The sequence below is a fragment of the Leucopleurus acutus genome, assembly GCF_964270905.1.
Source record: "Leucopleurus acutus genome assembly, chromosome: 14".
In the NCBI taxonomy this organism is placed as follows: domain Eukaryota; kingdom Metazoa; phylum Chordata; class Mammalia; order Artiodactyla; family Delphinidae; genus Leucopleurus; species Leucopleurus acutus.
In genome coordinates this window covers 8,901,154-8,926,734 of record NC_139156.1, presented here as the reverse complement: position 1 = coordinate 8,926,734, position 25,581 = coordinate 8,901,154, and the positions used below count along the sequence as shown (strand labels likewise).

Here is a 25,581-nt window from a genome sequence, read left to right as displayed (position 1 = left end):
TGCTCGAGAGCGCGGGCCCGGAGGGCGGAAGCAGGTGCTTGGGCGCCCCTTGCCAACGCGGCGCGACTGCCTGCCCTAGGGCTTGGGGTCTGCACGCCCAGCTCCTGGCAGGGCGCGTTTGAAGCTGGGGAGCCGAGAAAGGGGAGACGGTGAAGATCCCTGTGAGCACACCGCGGGCGCGTCCGCTGGGGAGCGCCTGCACGCGCTCTCACTCCCTCTCCCAGAGCTTTACAGTTGCAGTTGCTCAAACCCAATCCACACGATTGATTCTTCTGTGGCTGAAACGTCAAGTATCGTTTCCTATGGATGGGAAACTGCCTCCGAATAAACTGGCATGTGTAGTTATGGCAAAATTTAGCCTGGACCTCAGTGAAGATGGATCTCCCTTTATTTTCCTCCGGTTTGGGATAAAAACGAGGGCATGTGTCACAAATGAAAAATAAACAGAAATTCGGGGTCCAAATATGTCGTTCCTTGTGTTACCTGCAAACACAGTGATGCCTTTTACTGTCGGCAATACTAACTGCGGGACAGGCCAATAACAGCTCATTAAAAATAATGTTGCAATAGCAAACACGTTCCTAGATTTTACAGCCAGAACACGATGCTACCAAGCGCCAAGAAAATACTCCTTTATTTGTGTTTGGATTCTAGAAAATGGTTCTTGACTGACCTGGTCTTTACAAAGTCGAGAAATAACTGGTTCTCCACACGCACAGTTTGTTCTTTGTCCTGCCCCTGCAGCCTCCCTTTCCCTCCCTTTGAGGACCCCGTTGCCCTAGGCCGGTGAGTCCCTCCCAGGAGCCAAGGTGAAGCCCTGGGGGAGGAATGTGGCGCTGCCGTCGCCTGGGACTGGCAGTGATATGAACCTAGAAGCCTGCCCAGGCAGGAAACATCTGCTTTGCTCCCGTCGGCTGGGGGTCGTGGTATTTCTCACAATGCAAGAGACAGGGAGCACGGAAGCTGCTCCCCGAGCGCGAAGCATCCTAGGCTCTACCGCAAGCTTTCGTGTCAGGAGAGGCCAAGACAGCACTTTGATGGAACTGTCGCATCTCGAGAGCTAGCCCGGGGCCGTCTTCCCCCACACAGAGTGCTTCTCTAGGCGATGCCTCTGCAAGGATTGCCAAGAACTGCTGGAACTGCTCAGCAGAAGGGGCTCTGTGGCGGAGTGAGCGTACCTCCACTCAACTCCTCCAAGAAATCCCTAGGACACTGAGCCAACATCCCCGATTTCATCCTTTCATCTTCCCCTCCCTTCAGCTTGTGGAACCCAGCCTTCTCTCCTATCCTAACTTCAGATCCTTCCCTACTGGCACCCCCAATTAGTCAAGCCAGTGCAATGGCATCGGCTTCCTGGCTTAATCCTCTCTGCATCCTCCAGACACGCATGCAGACAACGTACAGGATACACTCACCCTCAAGGGTGCCATGAAACACTCACTGTCCCCCCCCCCCCGCTTCTGTTAGACCTCCTAACAGACACCACATCCAGGGGCTCCCAGGGCCCAACCTGTATATGTGTTTAGCATCACATATACATTGTGATCACATAGCATCACAACAGCACAGGCACGGTCAGGCACACTTTGTTCTGGGTGACCCTGGGCAGCTGGTTTTCTCTGATGGCCCCAGGCTAAGGCAAGCTGGGAAGAACCTTGTAGAAAGGATTGGGCAGGGAGCGAGGTGGTGCTCCTACTTCTGGGGCGTGAAGCTGGAAATCCTCTGGGCAGAGATGCCTCATGTTCCCTCGTCACAAGCCACCTGGGACAAACTATGGGAGCCGCCATCATCCCACTTCAGACCCCCATATACCTATGGGCCGGGGCCTCACTCGGAGCCGGGGTCCTCACAGTGCTGGGCTTTGTGGCTCTGAGTGCCCGGGAGCGTCTCCGGGCCCTGGGAGACCAGAGAGCCAGCTCTCGCTCGAGCTGTTTCTGTTGGCAACACAGATGTATTTCTTTTATTTGGTAGTAAATAGAGCGGGTGTGTGTACATCAAACAAGAGCAAGACAGATATAAACTGCCCCACCCCCGCCACTGGGCCTTCATTCTGAGCCAGGACGTCCCCTGGCACGCCAGAGCCCCAGAGCGCGCGCTGGAGGGTGGGGTGGGGAGAAGGAGGGGGAGGTACGAAGGTCGGTGGGGTTCGCTTTCTCGTCTGCAAGAGCACGCTGGGTCAGCCGCAGCCCGGGCGATGGGAGCTGGGGTCAGAAGAGTGGGGGCCTAGAGGGCTGCACAGCCTTCGACCTTCGGGAGCTTGGGCGAGAGCTGGCGTCGTAGGGCTGCCTGGGCCCGGGCCAAGCACTCCAGCTTCTACTCTTTTGCGCGCGCGGGGCACCTGGACTTCCCTGGAAAGGCCCTGCGGGGACCGGAGACGTTGCTGAGCACCGCCCTGCCCGCCTCCAAGGCTCCATTTTGCCCCACCCCTCGCGCTTGTCCACGCCCCGAGTCCTGTGACCCATCCAGGAGGCTTCTTCCCCTCAGCGATCCAAACTTAGAACGCAAAGCGGCTAGGAAAAGACCACTCTACTGGGTCACCGCGACGGGGTCAGGGTGCAAAAACCATGAGCCCCATAGAAATCCCCACTTGGGGTCCAGAGCACAGCCGGGGAAGCCCCTGGGACGTCGCCCGCCCAGGCACTTACACCGGGCCAGGCAGAGGCACTCCTCCGCCCCTCCTCGCGGCTTGCCGCCCACTCTCTGCCCATCCCCTCCCGCCCAGCCTGCAGGCAGTCTCTGCCTTGTGGGTGCGAGCGATCCGCGCGTCTGGGCGTACGCGAATCGCGGTGTGCACGCCTTGGGTGCACGTGCGCCCGTCTGGGTGTGCAGGGCGAATGTTTACCCTTTGACCTCACAAATAGTCGGGGAGGGGTGCTGTGGGTGGTTGGCGGAAGGGAGAAAAGGGCTGTAAAGATAAGTGGGCCTGCTATACTTTGGAGCCCTGCCTAGTGACTCGGACCCGGATCTTGAGTCGAGATTTCGGACGCGCCTGTTGCCGAGCTTGCTTCTCCTGCGGAAGTACCCTGGAGGCTTATCGGGTGGGGAGCCACAGCTTCTGGGGAATCCGATCTCAGAGAGCAGCGCAGCTGGGGTCCAGTTATCCGCCAGGGCTTTCCCCCCACCATTCTGTCTCCAGGATCCCGTAGCACTTCAACCGTGTGTCCGGGCAATTCCCGAGACAAGAGACAAGAGATCGCTGGAAGCAGCGTGCATCCTCGGACAGTTCCCAGGAGATGAGCCCTTGTACTCGCCCAGGTCCCTTCTTGGCTGCTGCTCCAGTCGATGCGTCTTCGCGGCGAAACTGGCCCAAATCTCTGTCGTCGCCCGGGTTCCAAAAGGATCCCTTCTGGTTGCAGTGGACGGAGAGGAAAAAGAGTTGGGGGAGAGGTGTAGCGCGAGCGAGCGAGAGCACGCCGACAGAGAGTTGCGCCCATCATTTAGTCAGGAGCGACGAGGTGGAGTCACCTGGTGTGCCTCACCGGAGCGCTAAAGTCTTAAAGAAATAGAAAGAATCCCCTTCTCTCGTGAGCTCCTTCGCCGCCCTCGCCCCCCTTGGTGATGGAGTGCACGCATCAGATTTTCATCAAAGTTCTATTAAGTGAAACATAGGTTGCAGGGCACCCTTTGATTGAAACAGTTTAAATTTTAATTGTGTTTTTAATTTGACATATAGTTGCAGAAAGGAATGACACTGCGTCGCCAAGGGGCGGTCGATTTTCTTAATTTCTCCCAGAGGAATTGATGAGTCTATCAGGCCACTAGATTGGAAACCCATTAAAGCTCTCTGGTTAGGCTGTTAATTGGAACTTGATGGATGTGGGGAGGGGGGTGTTGGGACTCGGCTATGCTGATCCAATCTTCACGACTTTCTGTTTTCCAATAAATTACACAATTCATTTTCCAGCCGCAGATTACATAAATTGTACACCTCTGGGGCTCTCTTTTTCAAATAGGGAGCCCTTTTCCCCAAAAGCCTATTGCGAGATGTCATTTGCACCAAAGAACGAACAGCAGAGGCCCTTGAATGAAAATCGAAACATAATCAACGTTTATACTTAGAAAATTTATTGAGATCATTTTCTCTGGTATTTCCTTATTTTAAAGTTTGGACGCGCCATATATCATAATCCACTCGCGTAAAGGGGGGGTCAGCCTGTGTTTAATATTTATCGAAGCTTGATTCCAAGATCAAACTTGTTTATGACTTCATCTGTCATTTCGGAGGGAGCCTTCTTCTACTATTACCCGGCTCAGCCAGCCTATTTCCCAACTGCCGCAGAGAAGAGAGGATCAATTTTTATTACGCTCCTCGGCAAGTTTGCTCTGGGCCGCTTTAATATCGAGCAGTGGCATAATCTCGGGACCTAAACTTTAAGCGTCTTTTCAGTCTCGGAAAGTTTATCATTCCTTGGAACCCGTTTACGCCTAATTCCTAGGAAGGGTGGGGGGCATCCCAAAGGTGATGAGGGGCCTTCCTCCTGGGTAGGGGTTGTTGATCTGACTGGAGTAGGGCGGGGCGCAGCTATCCGGAGGCTTGGAGGGTGGGGTGGGAGGTGAGACTGAGTTGAAGAATTGCCACACTTGAGGGCAGAGAGATGGGGTGTCTGTGGGTGGTGGTTCCTGAAGCTTAAGGTTCCTGGGAGTGCGTTTGGCAGCTGCGTTGAGCCCAGGAGAGGGCGTGTGGGCCTCTGCACTCGCCGTGAAGTCTTAGGGACCCCCCCCAAATGCCCTGAAGGGATGGCGGGAAGATCGTGTCTTGGCTCTCTGGCCCCTGCCCTGGGACTGCTGTCTGCCCGAGGTGGGGGAGATCCTGCAGGTGCCCAGTTGAAGAGACTGGAGGAGAGGGGAGTCTGCCTGGTCTCCGCCACAGCCTCCCTGCCTCCGTCCTGCGCCAGCAGCACCACTTCCCCGGCTCAGTTTACAGTGTGTCAGTGTGAGGCACACACTAGTCGGAGCTCAGTGAACGTTTGCTGACTGTGTGTGACTGTGGAAGTGTTTATGCAAGCGCGTGCGTGAGGCTTCAGGCGTTCGCATCTAAAGGTGCACAGGGTGCCGGGGTGGAGGAGGCCGCACAGGTCAGCTCCCCAGTCCCTCGCCGTTCCCGGGTCTGGGAGCTGCTTCTCCGAGGCCCATCCCGGAGGCCCAGCTGCTGCCTCACTTGGTCACTGCTCTGGCTGAGGCCAACCCTGTGGGCCCTTGACTCCACCCAAACATGTGCCCCGCGGTCCCGAGATGGCGGGGGTCCTCACAGTCTACCCCGCAGCCACTCCCAAGCTCAAGGCCAATGCACGCCCCGCCCCTCGCCCCTTCCAAAGAGTCCTGTATTGGCAGTGGAACAACCTCGGGCTTCAATCTTTCTTACCCTGCTTGGGCTTTTTTTTTTTTTCTGAGCCTCAGTTTCTCCACCTGTACATTGGGGGGGGGTACAGATCTGCACCACAGGTTTGCTGTGAGGATTAAAGTGAAGAATGTTAGGATGCTCTCAGAATATTCCAGGTTGCCGGCACCAAGTATTTGCTAGCTCAGAAGGGTTCAATCAATGCCCTCCCCTTACCCCAAATCCTCTTTCGTCCCCAGTGGTGGACAGGCTCAGCTCGTCCGGTCCGCCAATCTCCCGCCGGGTGGCTTCAGCGCGGGCCGGGAGACAGCTCCCACTCAGGGTGCTTGCGGGAGGCGAAGAGGTCGCAGGCGGGTGAGAGTCGGGTGTTTGTTTTCAGGATGCTCCCTTCTACCCCCCAACCGTGCGGGAGCGCGCGGGACGGGCTGTGACGTGGCCCGGGAGCCTGCGCCGCGGCCCCGCAGAGGGGGACGCACAAATTGTATTTCAGCACCGGGTCCTTCCGGGTTAATGAGCTGACACCATGATTAAAGCTGACCATTTGTAATGTGTCTCGACCCCGCCGCCGAGCCCTGAAGAGGTTAATGCGGTGACGGAGGCCGGCACCTGCCCCTCGCGGGCCTCCCGGGCCGTGGCGCACAGCCTCTGCCCCCCCGCCCCGCCCCCTTGCCTGCCTCTGCCCCGGTTGCGCCGCCGACTCCTAATCAATTAGCCCATTAACGAGCCCTTGGAGGAGTTAAGTAGGGAGAGGTTCTGCCACGGGTAAGGCTGCAGTCGGTAACTCACCGCGGCTAATGATATTATAAGCGCTTTGCTCAATAACCCGGGCGCGGCGCGGGCGAGGAGGGAACTGCACCGTCATGATGCAGAGTCTGGACATTTGTAGGGACTGATTCCAGAGTCTCCTCTCACCCTTGGCTGCATTTGGGGGGCACCCTAGGGTCAGGGCTCCAGGGATCATTTGGTCGAGCGGTCTCGAGGCCTCAGACCCAGGGGGTGGGGTTGCCTGAGCGCCCTGGAGCCTTGCTTCCACCTTCGGTTCTTCGACGCTTGTGTAGACAGCTGTGCCCCCGAAACATTTTGCCTGCGCCGGACTGGTTCCACATCCAGTACCAGCTGATCTGGGAATTAAAAGAACAAGAGTCAGGGCTTTGAGGGGGCCGTGAGGATGAGGTAGGGAAATATGGTTAATTGAGCGCCCACCGCAAGCTGTGCTCAGAGTTACGCACTTTGACCTCATACAGCTTCTGCGAGGTAATCGTTGCTTCTCCCCCCAATTTTAGGAATGAGGAAACCGAGGCTCAGAAAGTTTAAGTATCCTGTCCAAGGTCACCTAGCCATTTGAATACACTTTGTCTAATTCTAAAACCATGTCGCTATCCTCACCTCCTTCTCTCCTTTCCTGGAGCAAAGCGCTTCTCTTTTTGCAGCAATTCCCTCACCTCCAATATTTGCCTAAAAGTGAGGGTCACTTATGGAAGAGGAGGCCGAGCTTTGGGCTGTTTACAAAGGTTTACAGAGGACCTACAATGAGCTCCTAGTGATTTTAGGCTTTCCAGTGCTTTTTCATTCCTACCTAAAGCCATCCTCGAAACAGGTGAAGGGGAGATATTAATGAGAAGTTCATATCACCTAGGAGGGCAGTGAGGCTCTGACTGGGATTTCACTTGTCCAAGTTCACGCAGCATGGAAATGAGGGTGCTGGGACTTGAACCCGAATCTCTTGAAACAAGATCTAGGGCTTCCCTCCCGCACCCCCAACGATCTTGCAGCCCCGTTGGGCCTGTGACAGGGGTGGGGTCTGTAGGCGGGGAAGGGCCCAAGTTGTCTGCTCCCAGGCCTCCCCGGTAAGCTCCCGGAAAGAGCATCAGTTCCTATGCGCACGCTCCTAAATCCCCCGCCCCCCGGCCTCCTGCGCCGGGCGCAGCGGTCTGCGGGGTGCCAGCCCTGCTGGCCTGCCCAGGCGAGAAGGAGTGAGTTTGGGGAGGGTCGTGGAACAGCCTGTGAGCCCCTCTGAGGGTTCGAGGACCCGTCGCCTATGGGAGGCGTCGGGTCACTCCAGCTGAGCCCCGAACTGCCCCTACCTCTCGAGAGGGCAGGGGTCCGAGCGATCAGTGTCGCCACACAGGGTAGGAACTTGGGCTGGAATCTATGTTGCTTTCGGTCCAGGCTGGCTCTTTGCGCGCTCCTGGGAGCACAGGCGCTGCATGCGGGGCCTGGGCTTTTTTGAAATTTTCCGGGGCCGCTCGGCGGCGCTGCGATTGGCCGCGTCTGAGTAACCTCTATGCAAATGAGGCCGCGCCACCTCTGCGCCGCCGGGGACTCGGCGAGCTGGCGGGCAAGGAAGGGGCATTCGCGCCGGGGCTGGGCGGCCGCACCTAAAGCCGGGCGGGCACGGACCCCAGCGCAGCCGTCCGGTGCCCGCGTGTCCCCCGCGCGTAGGGGACGCCTCGCCAGCTTCGCCGCCCCCTCCCCCTGGCTCCCCTCCCCCCTCCCCCGGCTCCCCTCCCCCCTCCTCCCACCCCCTCCGCCTGCCTGCCTGCCTGCCTGCCTGCCTGCACCACCTTCCACCCAGATCATCTCTAAAGGGAGTTCTTGGTTTCCTCCGATTTCTTATGAACCCAGGATGGGAAGCAAGGAAGATGCGGGCAAGGGGTGTCCGGCGGCCGGCGGCGTCTCCAGCTTCACCATTCAGTCCATCCTGGGCGGGGGCCCCTCGGAGGCGCCACGGGAGCCCGCCGGCTGGCCGGCCAGGAAGCGCAGCCTGTCCGTGTCCTCGGAGGAGGAGGAGCCGGACGAAGGCTGGAAGGCACCCGCCTGCTTCTGCCCAGACCCGCACGGCCCCAAGGAGCCCGGCCCCAAGCACCATCCCCCCATCCCCTTTCCTTGCCTGGGTAAGGATCGCACGCCCCCGGGTCAGCAGCGAGCAAGCTCTAGGGGAGGGAAGCTGTGCGGGGGCTCTCGCGTCCCCCCCCCGCCCTCGCCTGGCCAGAGCCGCGGCCGCGCGGGGTGCAGCGCCGAGGGGAGGAGACGCGCGCTCTGTGCTGACTCCTCCGCCCGGCGGGCGCTCGGGAAGAAACCGGGAGCACAGATGTGGCGCGGCGCGGTTTTGGGGAAGGTTGGGTTGGAGGGAGAGTGTACCATAGTGGGTTGGGCACAGGGCCTGCCGCACGCATGGCTGTGCCCTCAATATCCCCTTTGCACATCGTATACTTTCTGCACACGAGGTCTGGAAGTCGGATCTGAGCGGTCGGTCCTTCTCTACCGCAATCTCTTTCAGCGTCTTTTTCTTCTCTCTCTCTTCCGCTCTCTCGACCTCTGCCTCTCTCTCTCTCTCTCTCTCTCTCTCTCTCTCTCTCTCTCTCCTCCTCCTCCTCCTCGGAATGATTAGCACTCCAAGATGATTGACAATGGTGCCTTTCGTAGATGGTTCCTCTTTACAACATCTGACCAAGGGGAGCCCCGCGTTAGTCCTTAGCGTGATTTCAGAACAAACGGCCCGTGAAATGATGCCACACTATAAAGCTCAGGGAACTCTTCCAGTTCAGTTACAAGGCAAAATCATATTTTAAAATGATGCTAATGTCCCCCCTCCAGATCTCCTCCCCCTGTTGCCACACGTCCTTTCACGAAGCTGGGAGCACAGAGACCCCAGACTCGAAGTAGCTGGATCCCTGTCCTGTTGCTTTTCAAAAGGCGGGTGCCGGGCTTTGGGTTTCAGCGAGAGGGAGAGAAGAGGATGGGGGTGGGGACCAAGGAAGATGGGACCAAGGCTGCAGGCGCCTGCCAACTCCCTGGTTCCGGCGAGAGCTGGGGGTCTTTGAGGCTTCCCAACTCCATGGCCTTCCTCTTTGTTCTCACTCCCCAGGTACCCCCAAGGGCAGCGGAGGCGCGGGGCCGGCAAGCTCGGAGCGCACGCCTTTCCTTTCTTCTTTGCACCCAGACTTTAAGGAAGAGAAAGAGAGGCTCTTGCCCGCGGGCTCGCCGTCGCCGGGGCCCGAGCGGCCGCGGGACGGCGGCGGCGCCGAGAGGCAGGCGGGCGCGGCCAAGAAGAAGACGCGCACGGTCTTCTCGCGCAGCCAGGTGTACCAGCTCGAGTCCACCTTCGACATGAAGCGCTACCTGAGCAGCTCGGAGCGCGCCTGCCTTGCCTCCAGCCTGCAGCTCACCGAGACCCAGGTCAAGACTTGGTTCCAGAACCGCCGCAACAAGTGGAAGCGGCAGCTCTCCGCGGAGCTGGAGGCGGCCAACATGGCGCACGCGTCGGCGCAGACTCTGGTGGGAATGCCGCTGGTGTTCCGGGACAGCTCGCTGCTGCGCGTGCCGGTGCCACGCTCGCTCGCCTTCCCCGCGCCGCTCTACTACCCGGGCAGCAACCTCTCGGCCTTACCTCTCTACAACCTCTACAGCAAGCTCGACTACTGAGCGGCCCGCCGACCCCGCGCCGCCCGCCCGCTCCCCGCCAGCCTGGCGCGGGCTGCCCCCACTCCGGAGCCAGGGCTGCGCGTTTCCAGAAATATTACGAGATACACCATGTGTATTCGTTACCTCTTATTTATGGCCTCTGCCCTACTTTTTGTTTTGATTGTTTCTCGTATTTATCGGCATTCCTCCAGCCAGATCATCTGCTTTCTACCCCAAACAAACCAATACGTTTTGAAAACCATGTTCGAGGGGATGTTCTACGGTGGTGGTGGGAAAGGGAGTTTCGGCCAGATCGACATTGATCGGTAGGAAAAAAAAAAGCAGTGAAACACCAGACCAGGTACATTCTTCTCCCCCATATATACACCTGTATATATGTACACGCACACACGGCTGGCCAAGCCAGCCCTTGGGGGCTTCGGACAATGATCTCGACTCCTCTTTTCGTTTCCCTTGTCCCGAGGATGGGTAGGGGAGAAAGGGGGGGGGGAGATTTCAGATCTGTAAATATTTTTAAAAAGAAAAAAATAAAACATTTTAAGCATCGTTGCTGACTTTGGTGGAATTGATTGTCCGGTGTACTAACGCGCAGGTGTTCTCGCTTTTCCATGGAAGAGCTTGCAGGCGGGCGTCAGAAGAGGTCTGGCTCGAGTCCCGTGGAAGGTGGGGCGGGGGTCAGAGGTTAAAGGTTGGGACCTTGGCCCCGCCGAGGAGGCACGTGGGCTGGAGGCGCACCCCTTTCCACTAGCTGGTGCCCGTAGCCTCCGCGCGGCGGAGGCTCACCTCGGCGGGAACCCAACTCTGGAGCCCGCGCGGAGAGGTACAGACGGGGGGCGGCAGGCTTCACTGCCGAAGCAGTTGCCTCCCGGAACGAGCTTCTTTCCAGCCCTGGGAGCGCCTCGGGGTTGACGGCAGCAGGGCGTCGTGCGTCGTGGTCCAACCTGTGACAGGAGCCTCCTCTCCGAGGGCACAGGGCAGGTGGGGCGGCGCTGCCTGGATCAGGTATAGAGCCCGGTTTGCTCGTCCCCCAGCCTGGCGCGCTCACAGTTTCCGAGCCGCGCGGTGCGGGAACAGGTCGCGGAAAGGCAGCACTTCGGCTGAAGAGGGATGAGGCCCGAGACTAGGCAAAGAAAGAGCGGGAGGCAAAGGCTCCTCCCCACACTGTTTTGTTGTTGTTGTTTATAGTTTGCCTTGTGCGTGGCTAAGGGGCCGGGTCGCGGGCGAGCACGTGGCAGCGGGCACTGAATGGAACCTTGGTGCGCGGTTTGCGCGCCCACGGACCTCGGCGCCCCAGCACCTGCTGCCTCACCCTGGCTGGGCGGGCGCGGCACCGAGAGGACAGACGCGTGCCGAGTGTCATGCAAATCGCAGTCTCGCAGTGTTAGATCGCAGCCACCTGTTCCTTGTAAAACGTCAGAAAAAAAAATTGCCTGAGCTTTGAGGATGCTGATGGTTCGGTGTCACGTGGGGCGAGCTCCCGGGTCCTCCTGCCTCCAGCCCCGGGCTACTTCTTAGCCGCTGCAAAGGTGTCGGGAGTCGGCAGCGCGGAGCCCGGATCCCATCCTCTAGAGGGGGAATATTTGCGTGATAGACCTGTCTGTTTGAGCCGAGAGGCATCGAAATTATCTGCATTTTATGAAAGTATGCAGGATATCTGTTACCCGTCTATGTGACCCGCAGTGTCATGTCTTAAATGCCTGGTGTCTTGTCCATTTGTGAGGTCATATTTTTTTATGTTAGATTTCATAAAATTCAAGAACACATCTGCCAGTGCTGTGAGGTCAATTGCATTTATTTCATTTCAACTGAGTTCAATTCAATAAATATTTACTGAGCCCTAGTACTTGCTGAAAACTATGCTAGATATTGGCTAGTCAGAGAGAGAAAACAGAACTGACACTGGATCTGTTTTTTTCTGATTTATTTGGTACGCATATTTCAATGAAGTTTTCTATTTCCAGAAACCTGCTTTAAATTTTTCTTTCCTCTCAAGCTGCTATTTGAATATTCCATGCAGAAATAACGGAACTGCCTTCAAGGAACTACTTGAATAGGAATATTTCACCCATATCATTTTTGTCTGCACTTCAATAGATTACATTACAGTATTGGGTCACTATATCCTTCTTGGGCTTACTTCCTTCATAGGAAGTTGTTTCCTGTAGGCAGTTAATGGCAGAGTGGTTTTTGCCCTTAAGATTTTAGGGATGATCATTTTCCAGTTTGTCATATAGCGGGCACTTCACTTTTTTTACTAATCCAGAAATTAGTAGTCAAAGGTGATCCAACAGTGTGATTAGTTTCTAGGAATTCCTCTTTCTCATAGGTAACTAAGTACACACACACACACACACACACACACATGGCTTTGCATGTGGATTTGAAATGTTCAAGACTCCACTGTGGCCAGGTTTCCTATCTCAAGACTATCAATTCATTTGAATAAGCAGCAAAATCATCAGCCTCCTTTCAGGCTCTAAACTGGATTTAAAAGATTGACGTTTCTTAAAACTCAAATCGAGTCTGGCTGCAACTGCCTGCCCAGAGGGACCTGAATCATACACACACTGGTTAATGAAATACGCTTAGATTTTATTAGTGGGTAATTCATGCTCAGAATCTCGAAACACTAGTAGAATTAAATAAACAACTGGGAGAGGGAACCAAATAAAATTATTTGGAGATAAAATTATTTAGCCAAAATTAGAATGGAGGCAAGGCACTGCACTTTAAAATTCTTAACCTAGCCATTAAGTTGTTGAAAGAGGAGAGAGAACCAAGTATGAGGACTGGTGAGGAGACAGGGCAAGAATCTGTCCTTTTGACAGGAATATCATCAATACACCGGGCAGAAGGGTGGTTGTTGTGTGTTTACTGTGTCACCATTCATAAAAAAGTGCACCTGAGTCAGCATATATGAATGCATAAGGACCAACAACACTTTTTCTCTATCAAGGTAGAAATTAAACACTTTAACCTCAGCAGTTTCCTCCCACTTCATACAAGATCATTTAATAATAAGATTTTTTTTTACAAAAGCCTGTGAAAAAGAGGTTATAGCATGGATTAAATTGAAAATTTTCAGTGCACTTTTGATATTCAAGAGTAACTGAGTCACAGCATTCTAGTTATAAATTAAGTATTGCTTTTCTTTCATGGAGACCAAATTATTTCTCATTACAGGAGCAACGTTCTTGATTCTATTTCTGGAGGATTCTAGAAACAGAAAATCCAGCAAACCGAGCCTGCAAGTCTGGCGAGTTCTTGGAGTGGGAGGGGGTGGATGGAGAGAAGCTTGTAGGTGTCATTTTAGGGCCCTACCTGAACATATGTCTCAAAGAGGCTTTTGAGCTTTAACACACTGCAGAGTAATCATTTGTTTCTCAGTCTGTCCAACCTTCTGGACAAAGAGTTCCTCAAGAGCAAGAATCGGTCTGATTAATGCATCTTCCCGGTTTTCTCACCAGGCCTGGCATGCGCTGGGTGCTCAATAAATGTTTGCAGGAAAATGGAATGAAGAGATAAGCAGAGTATAAATAAGGATGAGTATCTTTAAGGTCAGTAGATCTTCGACAGTGGGAAATGTGAGAGCCTGGTTCATAGGTGGAATGTCCAGGAAAATGAGAAAAAAGTAGGGCAAAATATACACTTCATTTGAACAAATAGTTTTTTCTCCATTCCAATTTTGGTCAACTTCATGGGCATATGCATGTGCAGTGGAAGGGAAACTAATTTAGCTCTATAAAAGTACTGACCAAAATAAGGTTTTTGTGTCTGAGAGATTAACTGAGATGGGGAGGGCCCCAAGAGTCAACTGGGAAGAGTATCTTTCCCGCCTACTATTCAGAGGACAGGCCAGGCGTCGGCCCCAGGGAGACTACATTTCCCAGCGTGCCGCACACGGAGGGGCGAGGGCGTGAGCGCAGCCTTGGCGCGGTGCTCTTTGGGAGTTGTAGTTTTCACTCGTCAGGCACCTGCGCTGGCGCCTCAGCCTGGTGGTGAAAAGAGGCCACGTGACCGGAAAAGCCGTCATTCGCCTTTGTGCCGGAACAGGTTGCCTGGGTTGACTGACGCCCGGCGGACCAATCGGCTGCCTAGAGCGAGACGTTGGCGTTTGAAATCAGCCAATGGCAGGCATTGGCTGGAACTTCCTCTCCGCCCCTTTCGTCCGGCCTGCGAGAGCTACGAGGGAAGCTAGGCGGCGGCGAGTAGCGGCGAAGTTGCTTCAGAAGGAGCTAAGGTAACGGGGAGAGGCGGCCGGGCGCAGTAGCGAATTCTCTGGGAACCCCTCCACCACCCCCCGCCCCCCGGGCCCGGAGCTGGCGGAGCCGTCCTCTGGGAACCGGTTCCTCTTCCACAGGTTTTCTTTTATTTCAGGAGCAGGCGGGGCGGCAGGCCCAGTGGGGGAGGCCGGGGTGCAGGAGCCCGCGGCGGGCCAACCTGGAGGCTGGAGTTAGGGGTGCGGCGGCGGCGACGCGGCCGGCTGGGGCGCTTAGAAGGGGCGGCGTGGGGGTGGGTGGGGTGGGGGAAGATGAGGCCGGACCGCGGCGGGCGCGGCGGTTCCGCGCAGGCGCAGAGGCCGTGTCGGCGGCCTTCCCTAGGCCCGGCCCCCGTGCGGCCCCCTCGCTGCCCCGCCGTCGGCGAGTCCAGCCCCCGGACCCTTGGGGACTCTAACTAGGCGCTTGTTCTGTAGATGACCGGTTCTAACGAGTTCAAGCTGAACCAGCCACCCGAGGACGGCATCTCCTCGGTGAAGTTCAGCCCGAACACCTCTCAGTTCCTGTTGGTCTCCTCCTGGGACACGTCCGTGCGCCTTTACGATGTGCCGGCCAACTCCATGCGGCTCAAGTACCAGCACACCGGCGCCGTCCTGGACTGCGCTTTCTACGTAGGTGTCCTCCGCTTCCGCTTCTGCCCCCCTTTAATAGTCTCGGTATGGTGTTCCTGGTCAACAGTATCCGTTTTCCGTTGTTGGGCCGAGGCTTTTGTCGGTGGGGTCATTTGGATAGCTCCCCTCCCTTCCCCCAGCACTTAATCTTGAGCCCCAGGTACTGTCTTTTTGTTTGTTTTTGTTTTTTTTTGTGTGTGTGGGGGGGTTTTTTTTTTTTTGGCGCTGGGGACTTGCAGACGTCAAGAACTCGGTCTCCCCTTGTGTTCTAATGGCGCAACTTTGCAGACTTTTGGACGTAATGTGTTTGAAACTCACAACAAGACAGTAACATTTGGTTGTCTTGTTAAAAGAAAGGTCTGTTTGCGAGTACATGGGAATGCTTGTTGACTCTCAGCCAGTGTGGTGAACAGTTCTTCCTTAATTTGCTGGCGTAGTAGTTTTCTCAGCTCCTTAATTTGCTTTATTTTTTGTACTGTTTTTTTTGTTTGTTTACAGTGAGTAGCTGAGCCCAGTGTACCTCTCGTCCTGAGCATAAACTGGATAGTTGGCTGTAGAAACAGGAATTTTAAAATGCTTTTTAAAGCTCTGTAAGTTTTAAATGACTTGCAACTTTATTTTGTAGGATCCAACACATGCCTGGAGTGGGGGATTAGACCATCAATTGAAAATGCATGATTTGAACACTGATCAAGGTAACATAGCCACGTTTTTACCAGTTTAGTGTTTTCTTAGTTAGTGCTTACTTGTAAATGTTTATTCATGAAGAGTAGTTCCGGAATTGCTTAGTTCCTAAGTTGCTTAGATACAAGTAAAAATGGCTTGAATTTAGGACTTTTTCGTTTAAATGATAACCATTAAATTACAATCACAAAATATTACGCATGTATTTTATCAGTGAAACTCATGATCTCCATCCACAGTGTTTACATGAAGTGGCACTTAAGTATTTGCCCTTTCCCTTGCCCTCAGAAGGGGACTGGGTCCCGCAGTGGACTACCTTTCAGTAGGATTTTTCCAGGACAGTGCTGATGTTTCAGCGTTCTCTTTTTAGAAACTAATTTAGTTTAGACTGAAGGAAGATAGATTTTAAAAAATTTAACATTATAAAATAGCCAACCCTGTCCAGATACCATGTTAACCCCGCTTGTATAATTGTTTAGCATAGAATATGCTTCAGTTGCGTTTATTGAATGAAGAACAAGATGACACATTTTCTTTTAGTTAATTTCTAAGAGATATGAAATAACTTACCCACATTTTTGTGGTGACTTTGGAGCAGAGTAGAGATTGGAATGGAACCCGAATACACAGAGCTCTCTAGTGGAGGTTTTTTTTTTTTTTTGGTATATGCGTACATTAGACATAGATGTACTTGAAGGACATGGCAAGGCACAGAGATACGACTAACGAGGATGAGTTGGACAGTGGGATGGATAGAGGATGGGGACTATATCTTATCCAAAAAAAAAATAAAGAAGGATCTAGTCAGAAGAGGCTTTTGCATGAAAGCCGTTTTGTCATGTAACTTACAACTGCAGGTGTTTGGTTTTGTTTGCTAGCAGCTTATTCTAGATAGGAAGTTAGCTTGCAGGTTTAGGTTCTATTTGTTTGAAAACTCAGGAGAAAAAAAGCACTGTAAAGGAAACAAAAGTTTTTGAAGTTATAGGCCATAATTAAGGGAATTAGCTGTTTATTCTCAGAAGGTCATTGCTGAACTTCACGAGATACCATTTAAACAAGGAAAAAAAGTATGTATTTAAACAGGTAGTTTTCCTCTTTGAGGATCAGGGCCACATATTGTTGGTTCTTTGTTGTATCCTTAGCATGTGGTATAGATTCTGGCACATAGTAGACATTTAGTAGATGTTAGTTGAATGAATGAATCAGATAGGGTGAAGAGTTGAAACTGAGAGGAAAGACATTGTGTATTAGAAATTTGACCCACCATGAATACCAAGTGGGTTAATCATAAGACTCCCTGCCTTCCTCATCCCCAGCTCTCAGATAATCCTGTTACCACTTAAATAAGTTTCTTTGAAACATCAGCTTAACTCGGTAAGTTTTATCCAGATCCATTTGACCAGAGTTCTCCACTCATTGGTTCATTTCATCAGGTATTTCTTGAGCACCTACTGTGTATAAGAACCTGTACTAGATAGTCAGAACTATAGAGTTAAACAAGGTTCCTGATTTGAAGGAATCTAGAATAAGTGAGGAACATAACAAATATGCCACCATGTTAATGTGATCTGAAACTGAAGTCAGCTTTTGGTATTACCATGCCAGTGAATCAAGCTATGCACACTGTCAGGTGAACAGAGACGAAAGGATGACTTTTCTTAGTCGCGGAGAAATTTTTCTGTGTGTAGTAGTTCCATTGAGTGGGTGGAAGCGGATCTGTTACAGTGCGATGAATGTTTCCTTCTATTGTTCACTTGAGGAATCTTTGTTTAGTAAAGCTAGGTGTGGTTTGTTGGTTTGTTTTTTCCTACAGAAAATCTTGTTGGAACCCATGATGCCCCTATCAGATGTGTTGAATATTGTCCAGAAGTGAATGTGATGGTTACTGGGAGTTGGGATCAGACAGTTAAATTGTGGGATCCCAGAACCCCTTGTAATGCTGGGACCTTCTCTCAGCCTGAAAAGGTAGGCTCTTTATATTCGTAACAGGAATTCTGGTCCTTGGGGTGGTTTGACTTGATAAATGTTTGATGAATATGATGTTCAATTTAGAGGTTAAGAGTTGATGAGTCTGTTTTACAAACTCAGCTAAATATGTGAAGGAAAACTAATTTTGGTATTTTGGTCAACATTTTCTGTCAGTTGTCGTATTTGTACTGCATAGCACTAGTCCTAAACCCACTTCCATGTATTAACGCTTTCAGTCCTAGGGCTGAGAAGCAACTTTTCAGAGAAGTCATTTAGCAAAGACTGTTCCATTGCCTTCATTTGGGTCTGACGGCCCCAAACCAGGAAGTGGGATGGAGCATCACTCATTTTTACTTATGACCTGAGGTTTCTCTTGCGTTGACTAAGAGGGTGAAATGGGTTATCATTTGAAGTTTAGTGAAAAAGATGTTCTATATTCCCTGGCTTTTACCATTTATTTATTTTTAATACTAACAGATGTAGTTTGAAGGCTGTAGTGAAGGAAGCTTCTTAAAACTGAAACTTTGTGTATTATTGTAACCTTTTTATCTGTACAGTGGAAGTGTAATTGAGCATTCTTGCTGTATCCTTTATCAGACTTTATCAGGTGGTAGTTAATTTTAAAGATTGATTGTTTTAGCAATTTAAAGGTATCCTTCACTTGAGTCTATTTCCTCAATGTAAATATACTATTCAGTTCCTGTTAGCTGTCATTATATACCGTAGTGCATCCAAAGAGCCATTATTTTTGTCACATCACATTCGAATCTACTCCTGGCAAGACCTTTGTTCAGAATAAAATAATTGCATTGTTTCTGGTTTTGATTTATGGTTGTATGTAACGTGTTAAGAGCTGTGATAAATTGCTGACAGAATATCATATAATGGACAGCCACACTGAATCAAGCTGCTTATTGGTTCAGCAAGGTTCATTATGTCACTGTTTTTAATATTGTTTTTGATAAATGTATATGCCTAGTCAGTAGCATGACAGTGTTTTTACTTGATTTATGATTCGTGGGGATAGAAAGCACTTTTAGAAGCTTGTGTGTCACCTGTATAGTAAAGATTTAAGATAAAATTCCCATTCTGATTGTACTGTTATCAACTGATCTCTTTCTGTGTTTCTTAAAATTTGGTGTTTCATATATCTTAGGTTAATTTCTGTTTTTCTGCAAACATGTTTTTTGAATAAACAGCGGTAAATCTTAATATGTCTGTTATTGAAATATTCTTGTGTTAAATCTACTGTTTTGTATCTTTTAAATTTCTTGTTTTTCCCTTGGTCAAATTAGCTGTTGAATTTAAAGGCCAGATTGTAGAGACTGTCCGCTCGTTACATTGTGAAACCCAATTTGTTTTTTTCCTCCGGGCTGGTGGTATGTGGTTAACGTATTAGTGATTACTAACCATAAGGTTTAATTACTGAATGTTAAAGAGATATCTTACCATGTCATGAGGCCGCTTCATTTTTTATAGTGATTTTTCAGGTTTTAAAATATTAGATGAGTTGCTTATTAATTGAAAGTAATGATCAGGGTATAGTTATATACCTGAAGTCTAGACTTTAAAAAAATGGTTTAACCTGATCAGGAACATACGTTTTGCCACCATTTTCATGAATTTGCTATCTCTATTTAGTCCCCAGATCACATATTTGAAAATAAGTAACTTTAAATGCTTATTGGCAGGAAATTTTGTGATTTGTTTTAAAGGAATGTTTTTGTGGAAGTTGTTTTGATATTGAAGAAAAGGAATTTTGAGGGGAAAAAAATAGATGCTTTTAGGGAATAAAATGCTTTTTAAATTTTCCCTGAAGATAACTCTGTCCTGAGTGTTCAGTATGACGTCAGGGTATAAGAATTTGCCTTGTCATATGCCAGACCACTATACTTGTCTTTTAATTTTGAGTTCGTATGCCACCAAAAGCAACTAAGAAGCTAATTAATGATAGTTCTCTCACTCTTCCTGGGAAGGCCTGTTTATTCAGTGTGACAGCTGGGAGAGTCAAGATTTTTAGAGTTACAACATGAAATATCCTTCCAAAAGGTGGTCATAGAAAAATAACTTTGAAAATGATTGTTTTATGAAAAGCCAGAAGCCCATTGAAAGCTATCTGGAGTTTTTATGGCTTTATTATCTCCTTTTTGAGTATTTTCTACAATTTTATATTGTCACTGGATGAAACAAGAGGGCTGTAAAAACTGTTTAATAATTTAACTTGTTTTAGTAACGAAGAGAATTGTTTCAGAGATGCTTTCGGAGAGTTAATTAGAATGTGCATTATGTGATACTTGGTTAAGTATTAAGAATATCTTGTGTTTATTATTTTGTGCCAATTGGATTGTGTAACTGTAGCATTTAAAATTTCGTACCTGTGTTTGTGAACCTGATCAGCTCACTTTTTTATGGTTTTATGATTAGTGGACTTTATCTTGGTGCGAAATGCCATTTGCAGGCAAGCAGATGATTTTCAGCAAGTTTTGGTCTTTCTTGAAAGGTGTATACCCTCTCAGTGTCTGGAGACCGGCTGATTGTGGGCACCGCAGGCCGCAGAGTGTTGGTGTGGGACTTACGGAACATGGGCTACGTGCAGCAGCGCCGGGAATCCAGCCTCAAGTACCAGACTCGCTGCATACGAGCATTTCCAAACAAGCAGGTACTGACCTCTCCTCCCTGTGCCCGGGGAATTTGAAAATAAGAGGATCTTATATGCTAATGATTTGGTCACTGCCTTTTAAAGCTTTGCTTTTTTTTTTGAGTATTGATTTAGAATTTGTTGTAAATTTTTGACAGCCTTTTGTTAAAAGGTGGTATGTTAACTCAATTTTAGAGAAAGCTTTTATGTTCAGAGAGGATAAGTAATCTGCCAGTGGCTAGAGTAGAGGTTTTCAGATTCCTTGGTGATGCTAGTCCAGGATGCTTGACAGGTATACAATAATCAGAGAGAGTTTTGCAGGTATTTTAATTTACAAAACAGTGAATTCAAATTTAAATCTGGAAATTTAGGATTATGGAATTTGCTGTTCTCTCTCTCTTTTTCTTTTTTTTTATTTTTGCACCTCTTTTTACCCTAATGCTAATAGAGTTTAGTCAGTCTGCTAGCAGACCTGGATTTTTCTTTTCTAAAAGAATGCCATTGAGGGTAGAGAGGCGTTGTCCCTCATATAATGACGAACAGGGTAGGTCACCCTTCCCATCATCATTACTAGATGAGGTGACACTATTAATCTGCCCTTTCGTCCCCAAATCCTTAAAGTTCAAAGGGAAGTTGGTGGTGGGGTCAGCTGCTGTAGGAATTTTACAAGAGGAAAAGTCATTAAAAACAGTGGGTGTCTTTGGAATCTAATGGCTATCCTTAGTGCTTATCAGAAGGCTAGTACCTCAAATGGTGATCACAGTTCTTCTTCTCAGGATATTGTAAATTTCCATTGAAGATAAGGAATTGCAGTTATGTGAACTTTAGAGATTTCAGTGCATGATTAAAATATGCTTGCATTTATGAATGTTATTACGTCTTCTATCTAAAATTTTCCGTCAGAGTTTATTTCCAGTTTATAATGGAAGTTTAAAAGTAACATTTTACTGATTTTTTTCCCTCCATAAGTAGTTTTTTAGGAGTAAATCTTTTTCATATCTTGAAGAATTAAAAATATAGATTTCATATTTATCTTCATCTCTTACTTTCTTTGACATACTATTTCGAGGCAAAGTGAGGAAAGGTTTGAAATTATAAGCCACGTTTGAACATCACTGAAAATCTGTGTGGTTTGTGTGTACACTTGACTTGGTGTAGTTAAATGCGAGAGGCAGGATGACCAAGATGGAAGGCTGGTTTTCCACTTGGTTTGGATTATTGGTACCCTCAGTGAAGGAGACACAATTCTCTTAGAGTTGTTAGAGGTGAGGAGGCGTAGAGCAAAGAAAAGCATATTCCAGCTGATGGAATGAATTCTAGTCCCCTTCTGGACAGGACAACAAATAAATGATACTGAAACACTTTAAAATTCCTGTTGAGGTTTGACAGAATAACTCAACATTTTTGATTGCAGTGTGCAGGGTACTGGTAGAATGAAGAAGGCAAGTGATGGTGGCCTTTTATTTATTTACTTGTAATAAAACAGATATAGGTGTTCTTAAACTTTGGAGTGATCTTAACTATGTTAGTACAGCTTAAACACGTGGTTAAAACCTGGCCGTATTCTCTTTTCATTTTAAAAATAATCATTTTTCTTTACTGTGGGCTGAATTTTGGAATTGGGTTGAGTTTGGGAATCCAGGCCTAGTTTTGGAAGCTGGATTCACCATTTTTGTCCTCTGATTTCCTCTTGTCAGGGTTATGTATTAAGCTCTATTGAAGGCCGAGTGGCAGTTGAGTACTTGGACCCAAGCCCTGAGGTACAGAAGAAGAAGTATGCCTTCAAGTGTCACAGACTGAAAGAAAATAATATTGAGCAAATTTACCCAGTCAACGCCATTTCGTTTCACAACATCCACAATACCTTTGCCACAGGTATGCTAACCTGTATCTAGTTGTTAAGATAACAACATTTTGCTGTTAATTGAACAGTGCACGTTTGTACTTGGGCAGAGTTTTGAAATATTGTGCTTGCTTTTTATGATATTTACAGGGAAGAAAATCTGGTATAATACTCCCTGGGGAAAATGTAACTTCTGTGACCTTAAAAATGGTTAAAATAATGGTTATTTTTGTATCTGCTTTTAAGGACTGTTGTAACTCTTGAAATTACTTGCAGGTGGTTCTGATGGATTTGTAAATATTTGGGATCCATTTAACAAAAAGCGGCTGTGCCAGTTCCATCGGTACCCCACCAGCATTGCGTCACTCGCCTTCAGTAATGATGGGACTACACTTGCAATAGCATCATCGTATATGTATGAAATGGATGACACGGAACATCCCGAAGATGGTATCTTCATTCGCCAAGTGACAGATGCAGAAACAAAACCCAAGTGAGTATGCTTCACCTGTATTTGAGCCTTTTCTTGCATTCAACCCAGGATTTATTAATTTTTCTGAATTCACGAATAGCATTGTTGATGCCTGCTCGGTATTACAGCTGACTCTAGGGCTGGAGTTGATTTTATCTTGTTCTCCCAAGCTTTCAATATCCGTAGGTTGATAGACGTCTGATGGATAAAATTGTGCCTAGTTGTTTTGTAGAGAAGAATGTCAAACTCTCATTCTTCTTGAATAGGCACTATTATTTGAATCTCTGGAGTTATTACTAGCTCATTGCTTCAAAATTAAGTTGAGGAATTCAAGAATAATTTATTTTAGCAAATTCTATTTAAGATATTTAAGTATTTGAACTACCAAAAATCTTCCCTCTCCACAGAGGTTGTTTCTTTAATATTTACACAAAATGAATGACCTTCAGGTCTTACTGGAAATTCAGAGTAATATGGCCTTGCCTGCGATAGCAGATTTCCTTAGTTTCGAAATTTTCATAGATGTCTTTGGCTCTTGGTTGTAACTGCTGACAGAGAGGAACCATTTCCATTTTTTGGTACCTAGGGCAAAGCTTTTTACTTAATTACCTGCACCAGGCTTCCAGGCTTTAGGGAAACCTGATACTTAGGCACTTGTTTAACCATGAAATACCAACCCCCAAGAGTCTTTGTCCTGTTCCTTGGCCCTGTCTACTCAGGCCCTGGAAGGAAGTCCTCAGTAAATATTTATGGAATAACTGACTTTTCAGGATTCCTGTACCTCTCTGAGTTAGAATGGTATAGAGTCCCCTTGCTAAATTGGTTGAGTCCCTGAGAAGGGGGCAGAGTATTAAATACTCAATATCATGTGTGTTTTTACAGGTTTGACTTTAGAACAGACTTAGCATGTGAAGCCTGTTGGATAAAGGGCTGTGTTTGCATTTAATCTCTCACTTTTGTATCTCTTGTCCTGGCTGGCCATTTTGATCTCATGCTGTTCTTTTTTCTTTTGAACTTGTAGGTCACCATGTACTTGACAAGATTTCATTTACTTAAGTGCCATGTTGATGATAATAAAACAATTCGTACTCCCCAATGGTGGATTTATTACTTTTAACAAAGAAACCAGGGAAAAAATTTAATTTTAATATTATAAGAACCTGAAAATATTGGAAAAGAGGTTTTTATTGCTTTTTTTAAAACAAACACTTTCTTTAGTGCATGAGATGGTTTGATGGTTTGCTGCATTTAAAGGTATTCGGACAAACAGAATTTGAGGGCAGCGACAGCACTTTTGAGAATCAGTTTTGACCTTGATGGTGTTTGTTTCTATTGTGGAAATAAATGTTTGTGAATAAATGTAGGTAGTAAAACCCCCTTTGCATTCTTTGTGGACCTTAAATGGTAGAGAGAAAGGCTCTTGAGCCATTTGTTTCTCTTGCTGGTTATAGTTGCTAATTCTAAAGCTGCTTCAGACTGCCTCATGAGGAGGTTAATCTACAATTAAACAATATTTCCTCTCGGCCGTCCATTATTTTCTGAAGCAGATGGGTCATCATTTCCTGGGCTGTGAAACAAAGCGAGGTTAAGGTTAGACTCTGGGGAATCAGCTCGTTTTCAATCTTATTAGGGTGCAGAAGGAAAACTAATAAGAAAACCTCCTAACATCATTTTGTGACTGTAAACAATTATTTATTAGCAAACAATTGATCCCAGAAGAGCAAATTGTTTGAGTCAGTAATGAGCTGAGAAAAGACAGAGCATATCTGTGTATTTGGAAAAATAATTGTAACGTAATTGCAGTACATTTAGACAGGCATCTATTTGGACCTGTTTCTATCTCTAAATGAATTTTTGGAAACATTAATGAGGTTTACATATTTCTCTGACATTTATATAGTTCTCATGTCCATTTCAGTTACCCAGCCACTGGTGATTAAGGTTAAAAAGAAAAAAATTATAGTGAGAATGAGATTCATTTCAATATAATGCCCTGAAGCAGAACATGAACTTAGCTTGGCCTATTCTGGGTAGTACCAAATAGTATTTTTGTTGTCACACTTTTTGTTTTTTATTTACATTATTTGCAAATGTATGTTTCTGAATGGTACTTGGACCTTTACTGAAATTTATTTTATCCATGATGTATTTAAAAAAAATTCTTCTGATACAGAGAAAGGTCTTATTTGTAAGTATTTCAGTGAAAACTTAGTGTAAGTCTGAACCCATCTTTTGAAATGTATTTTCTTCATTGCAGGTCCACCTAATCATCTCGTGAAAGTGGTTTCTCTATGGAAAGCTTTGTTTTGCTTCCTACAGTTACATGCTTATCCCCTAAGGGATGTGTTATAGTCATTGTGGACGCGTTATTTAGTATGTGGATTTCTCTATTTTCTGTCTTGCAAAAAACTTGTCTGTGTGCCCTTTCATACTGACTGTGTAGGATGAGGAGTCTTTGTGTCCTTTTGCAGTAGTCTGAAGAACTGTTTTCCCCCAGCAAGCCCAGTTGCTGTGTATGAGCAGCTTGAGCTCTTTTTGTAAAATAACCTAAACCTGTTAATTCCATGCTGTCTAATAAATCAGAGATTCAGAACCCTTAAATGTTGGATGTTTTTAAATGTTGGTAATTAATGTAATTTACTTCATAAAAAGGCTTCTGTAAAGCAAAACTCCCTTCATCGAGGGCCTGGTGGGGATGACATTGTACCTTTAGGTCCACACTGCCTCATTTAATTATGTCTATTCTGATGTACTTTGGGGATTCAGTCTTGGATAAAGTGATCTGTTGGAGTTCTGCCATTTCCCTCGTGCCCTCTCGCTGGATCAGCAGGGCCCTCGAGCCAACTGTGCAGCTTCACGGGATGGGCACAGACTGCATGGCAGCTGCCGGGCGCCTTTTGGCATGACTCTCTCCCGGTAGCTGGTGCAGCCGGGCTCCTGCAGCTCGCCCAGCCCGGTGCTGATGCAGCCAGCAGGCGCACTTGCAGCCAAGTGACAGACACGTCTGTACTTATCCATCAAATGCTAAATCAAAGTGAAGCCCTTGGGATGGTAAATAATGTAATAGCCAGACACTAACTGATGGTATTGGTTCTTTAGTGTGATTATGTGCTTTTTAAAGTCATAACCACTTGGTTGAGGATAGAGCATAAATTTAAAACATTGTTTAGCTGAAAGAGAATTAATATAGTATTGTAAAAGGTGACTAAATTAAAGCAATGTGGGGGACCTGGTTTTGAGGGCATGACGTGGCAGAACTTTTTTTGTCTTTCTATCGCGATGTCTTCTTGTCTCTTGAAACCAATGTATCTCACCTTAAAGGTGT

General features: G+C 48.1%; 2 protein-coding genes across 4 annotated transcripts; both read left to right on the top strand.

Moving 5' to 3' along the window:
* Positions 1 to 7,964: 7,964 nt before the first annotated feature.
* On the top strand, positions 7,965 to 9,763 carry HMX2 (H6 family homeobox 2; the record flags this gene model as incomplete). Its single annotated transcript, XM_082854612.1, has 2 exons — positions 7,965 to 8,232; positions 9,207 to 9,763. The coding sequence occupies 2 exons, from the start codon at positions 7,965 to 7,967 to the stop codon at positions 9,761 to 9,763; spliced, it is 825 nt and encodes a 274-aa protein (XP_082710738.1).
* A 4,162-nt stretch (positions 9,764 to 13,925) lies between these two features.
* BUB3 (BUB3 mitotic checkpoint protein) lies at positions 13,926 to 25,099 on the top strand. 3 transcript variants are annotated; one of them, XM_082854291.1, is made up of 8 exons: positions 13,926 to 14,003; positions 14,457 to 14,651; positions 15,277 to 15,346; positions 17,149 to 17,300; positions 19,804 to 19,962; positions 21,639 to 21,816; positions 22,061 to 22,277; positions 23,278 to 25,099. In XM_082854291.1, the coding sequence occupies exons 2-8, from the start codon at positions 14,457 to 14,459 to the stop codon at positions 23,291 to 23,293; spliced, it is 987 nt and encodes a 328-aa protein (XP_082710417.1). In that variant the 5' UTR covers positions 13,926 to 14,003; the 3' UTR covers positions 23,294 to 25,099. The 3 variants fall into 3 exon arrangements, with proteins under 3 accessions (XP_082710417.1, XP_082710419.1, XP_082710418.1); XM_082854293.1 differs by having other exon boundaries at positions 24,514 to 25,089; XM_082854292.1 differs by lacking the exon at positions 13,926 to 14,003 and adding an exon at positions 14,008 to 14,123.
* The last annotated feature ends 482 nt before the right edge of the window (positions 25,100 to 25,581 follow it).

Bases quoted from the DNA above. Each gene is read 5' to 3' on its own strand.
- BUB3 (XM_082854291.1), top strand. From the start codon at position 14,457: ATGACCGGTTCTAACGAGTTCAAGCTGAACCAGCCACCCGAGGACGGC. The intron at 14,652-15,276 runs GTAGGTGTCCTC...TTTATTTTGTAG, and splicing joins TCCTGGACTGCGCTTTCTAC to GATCCAACACATGCCTGGAG. The intron at 15,347-17,148 runs GTAACATAGCCA...TTTTTCCTACAG, and splicing joins TGATTTGAACACTGATCAAG to AAAATCTTGTTGGAACCCAT.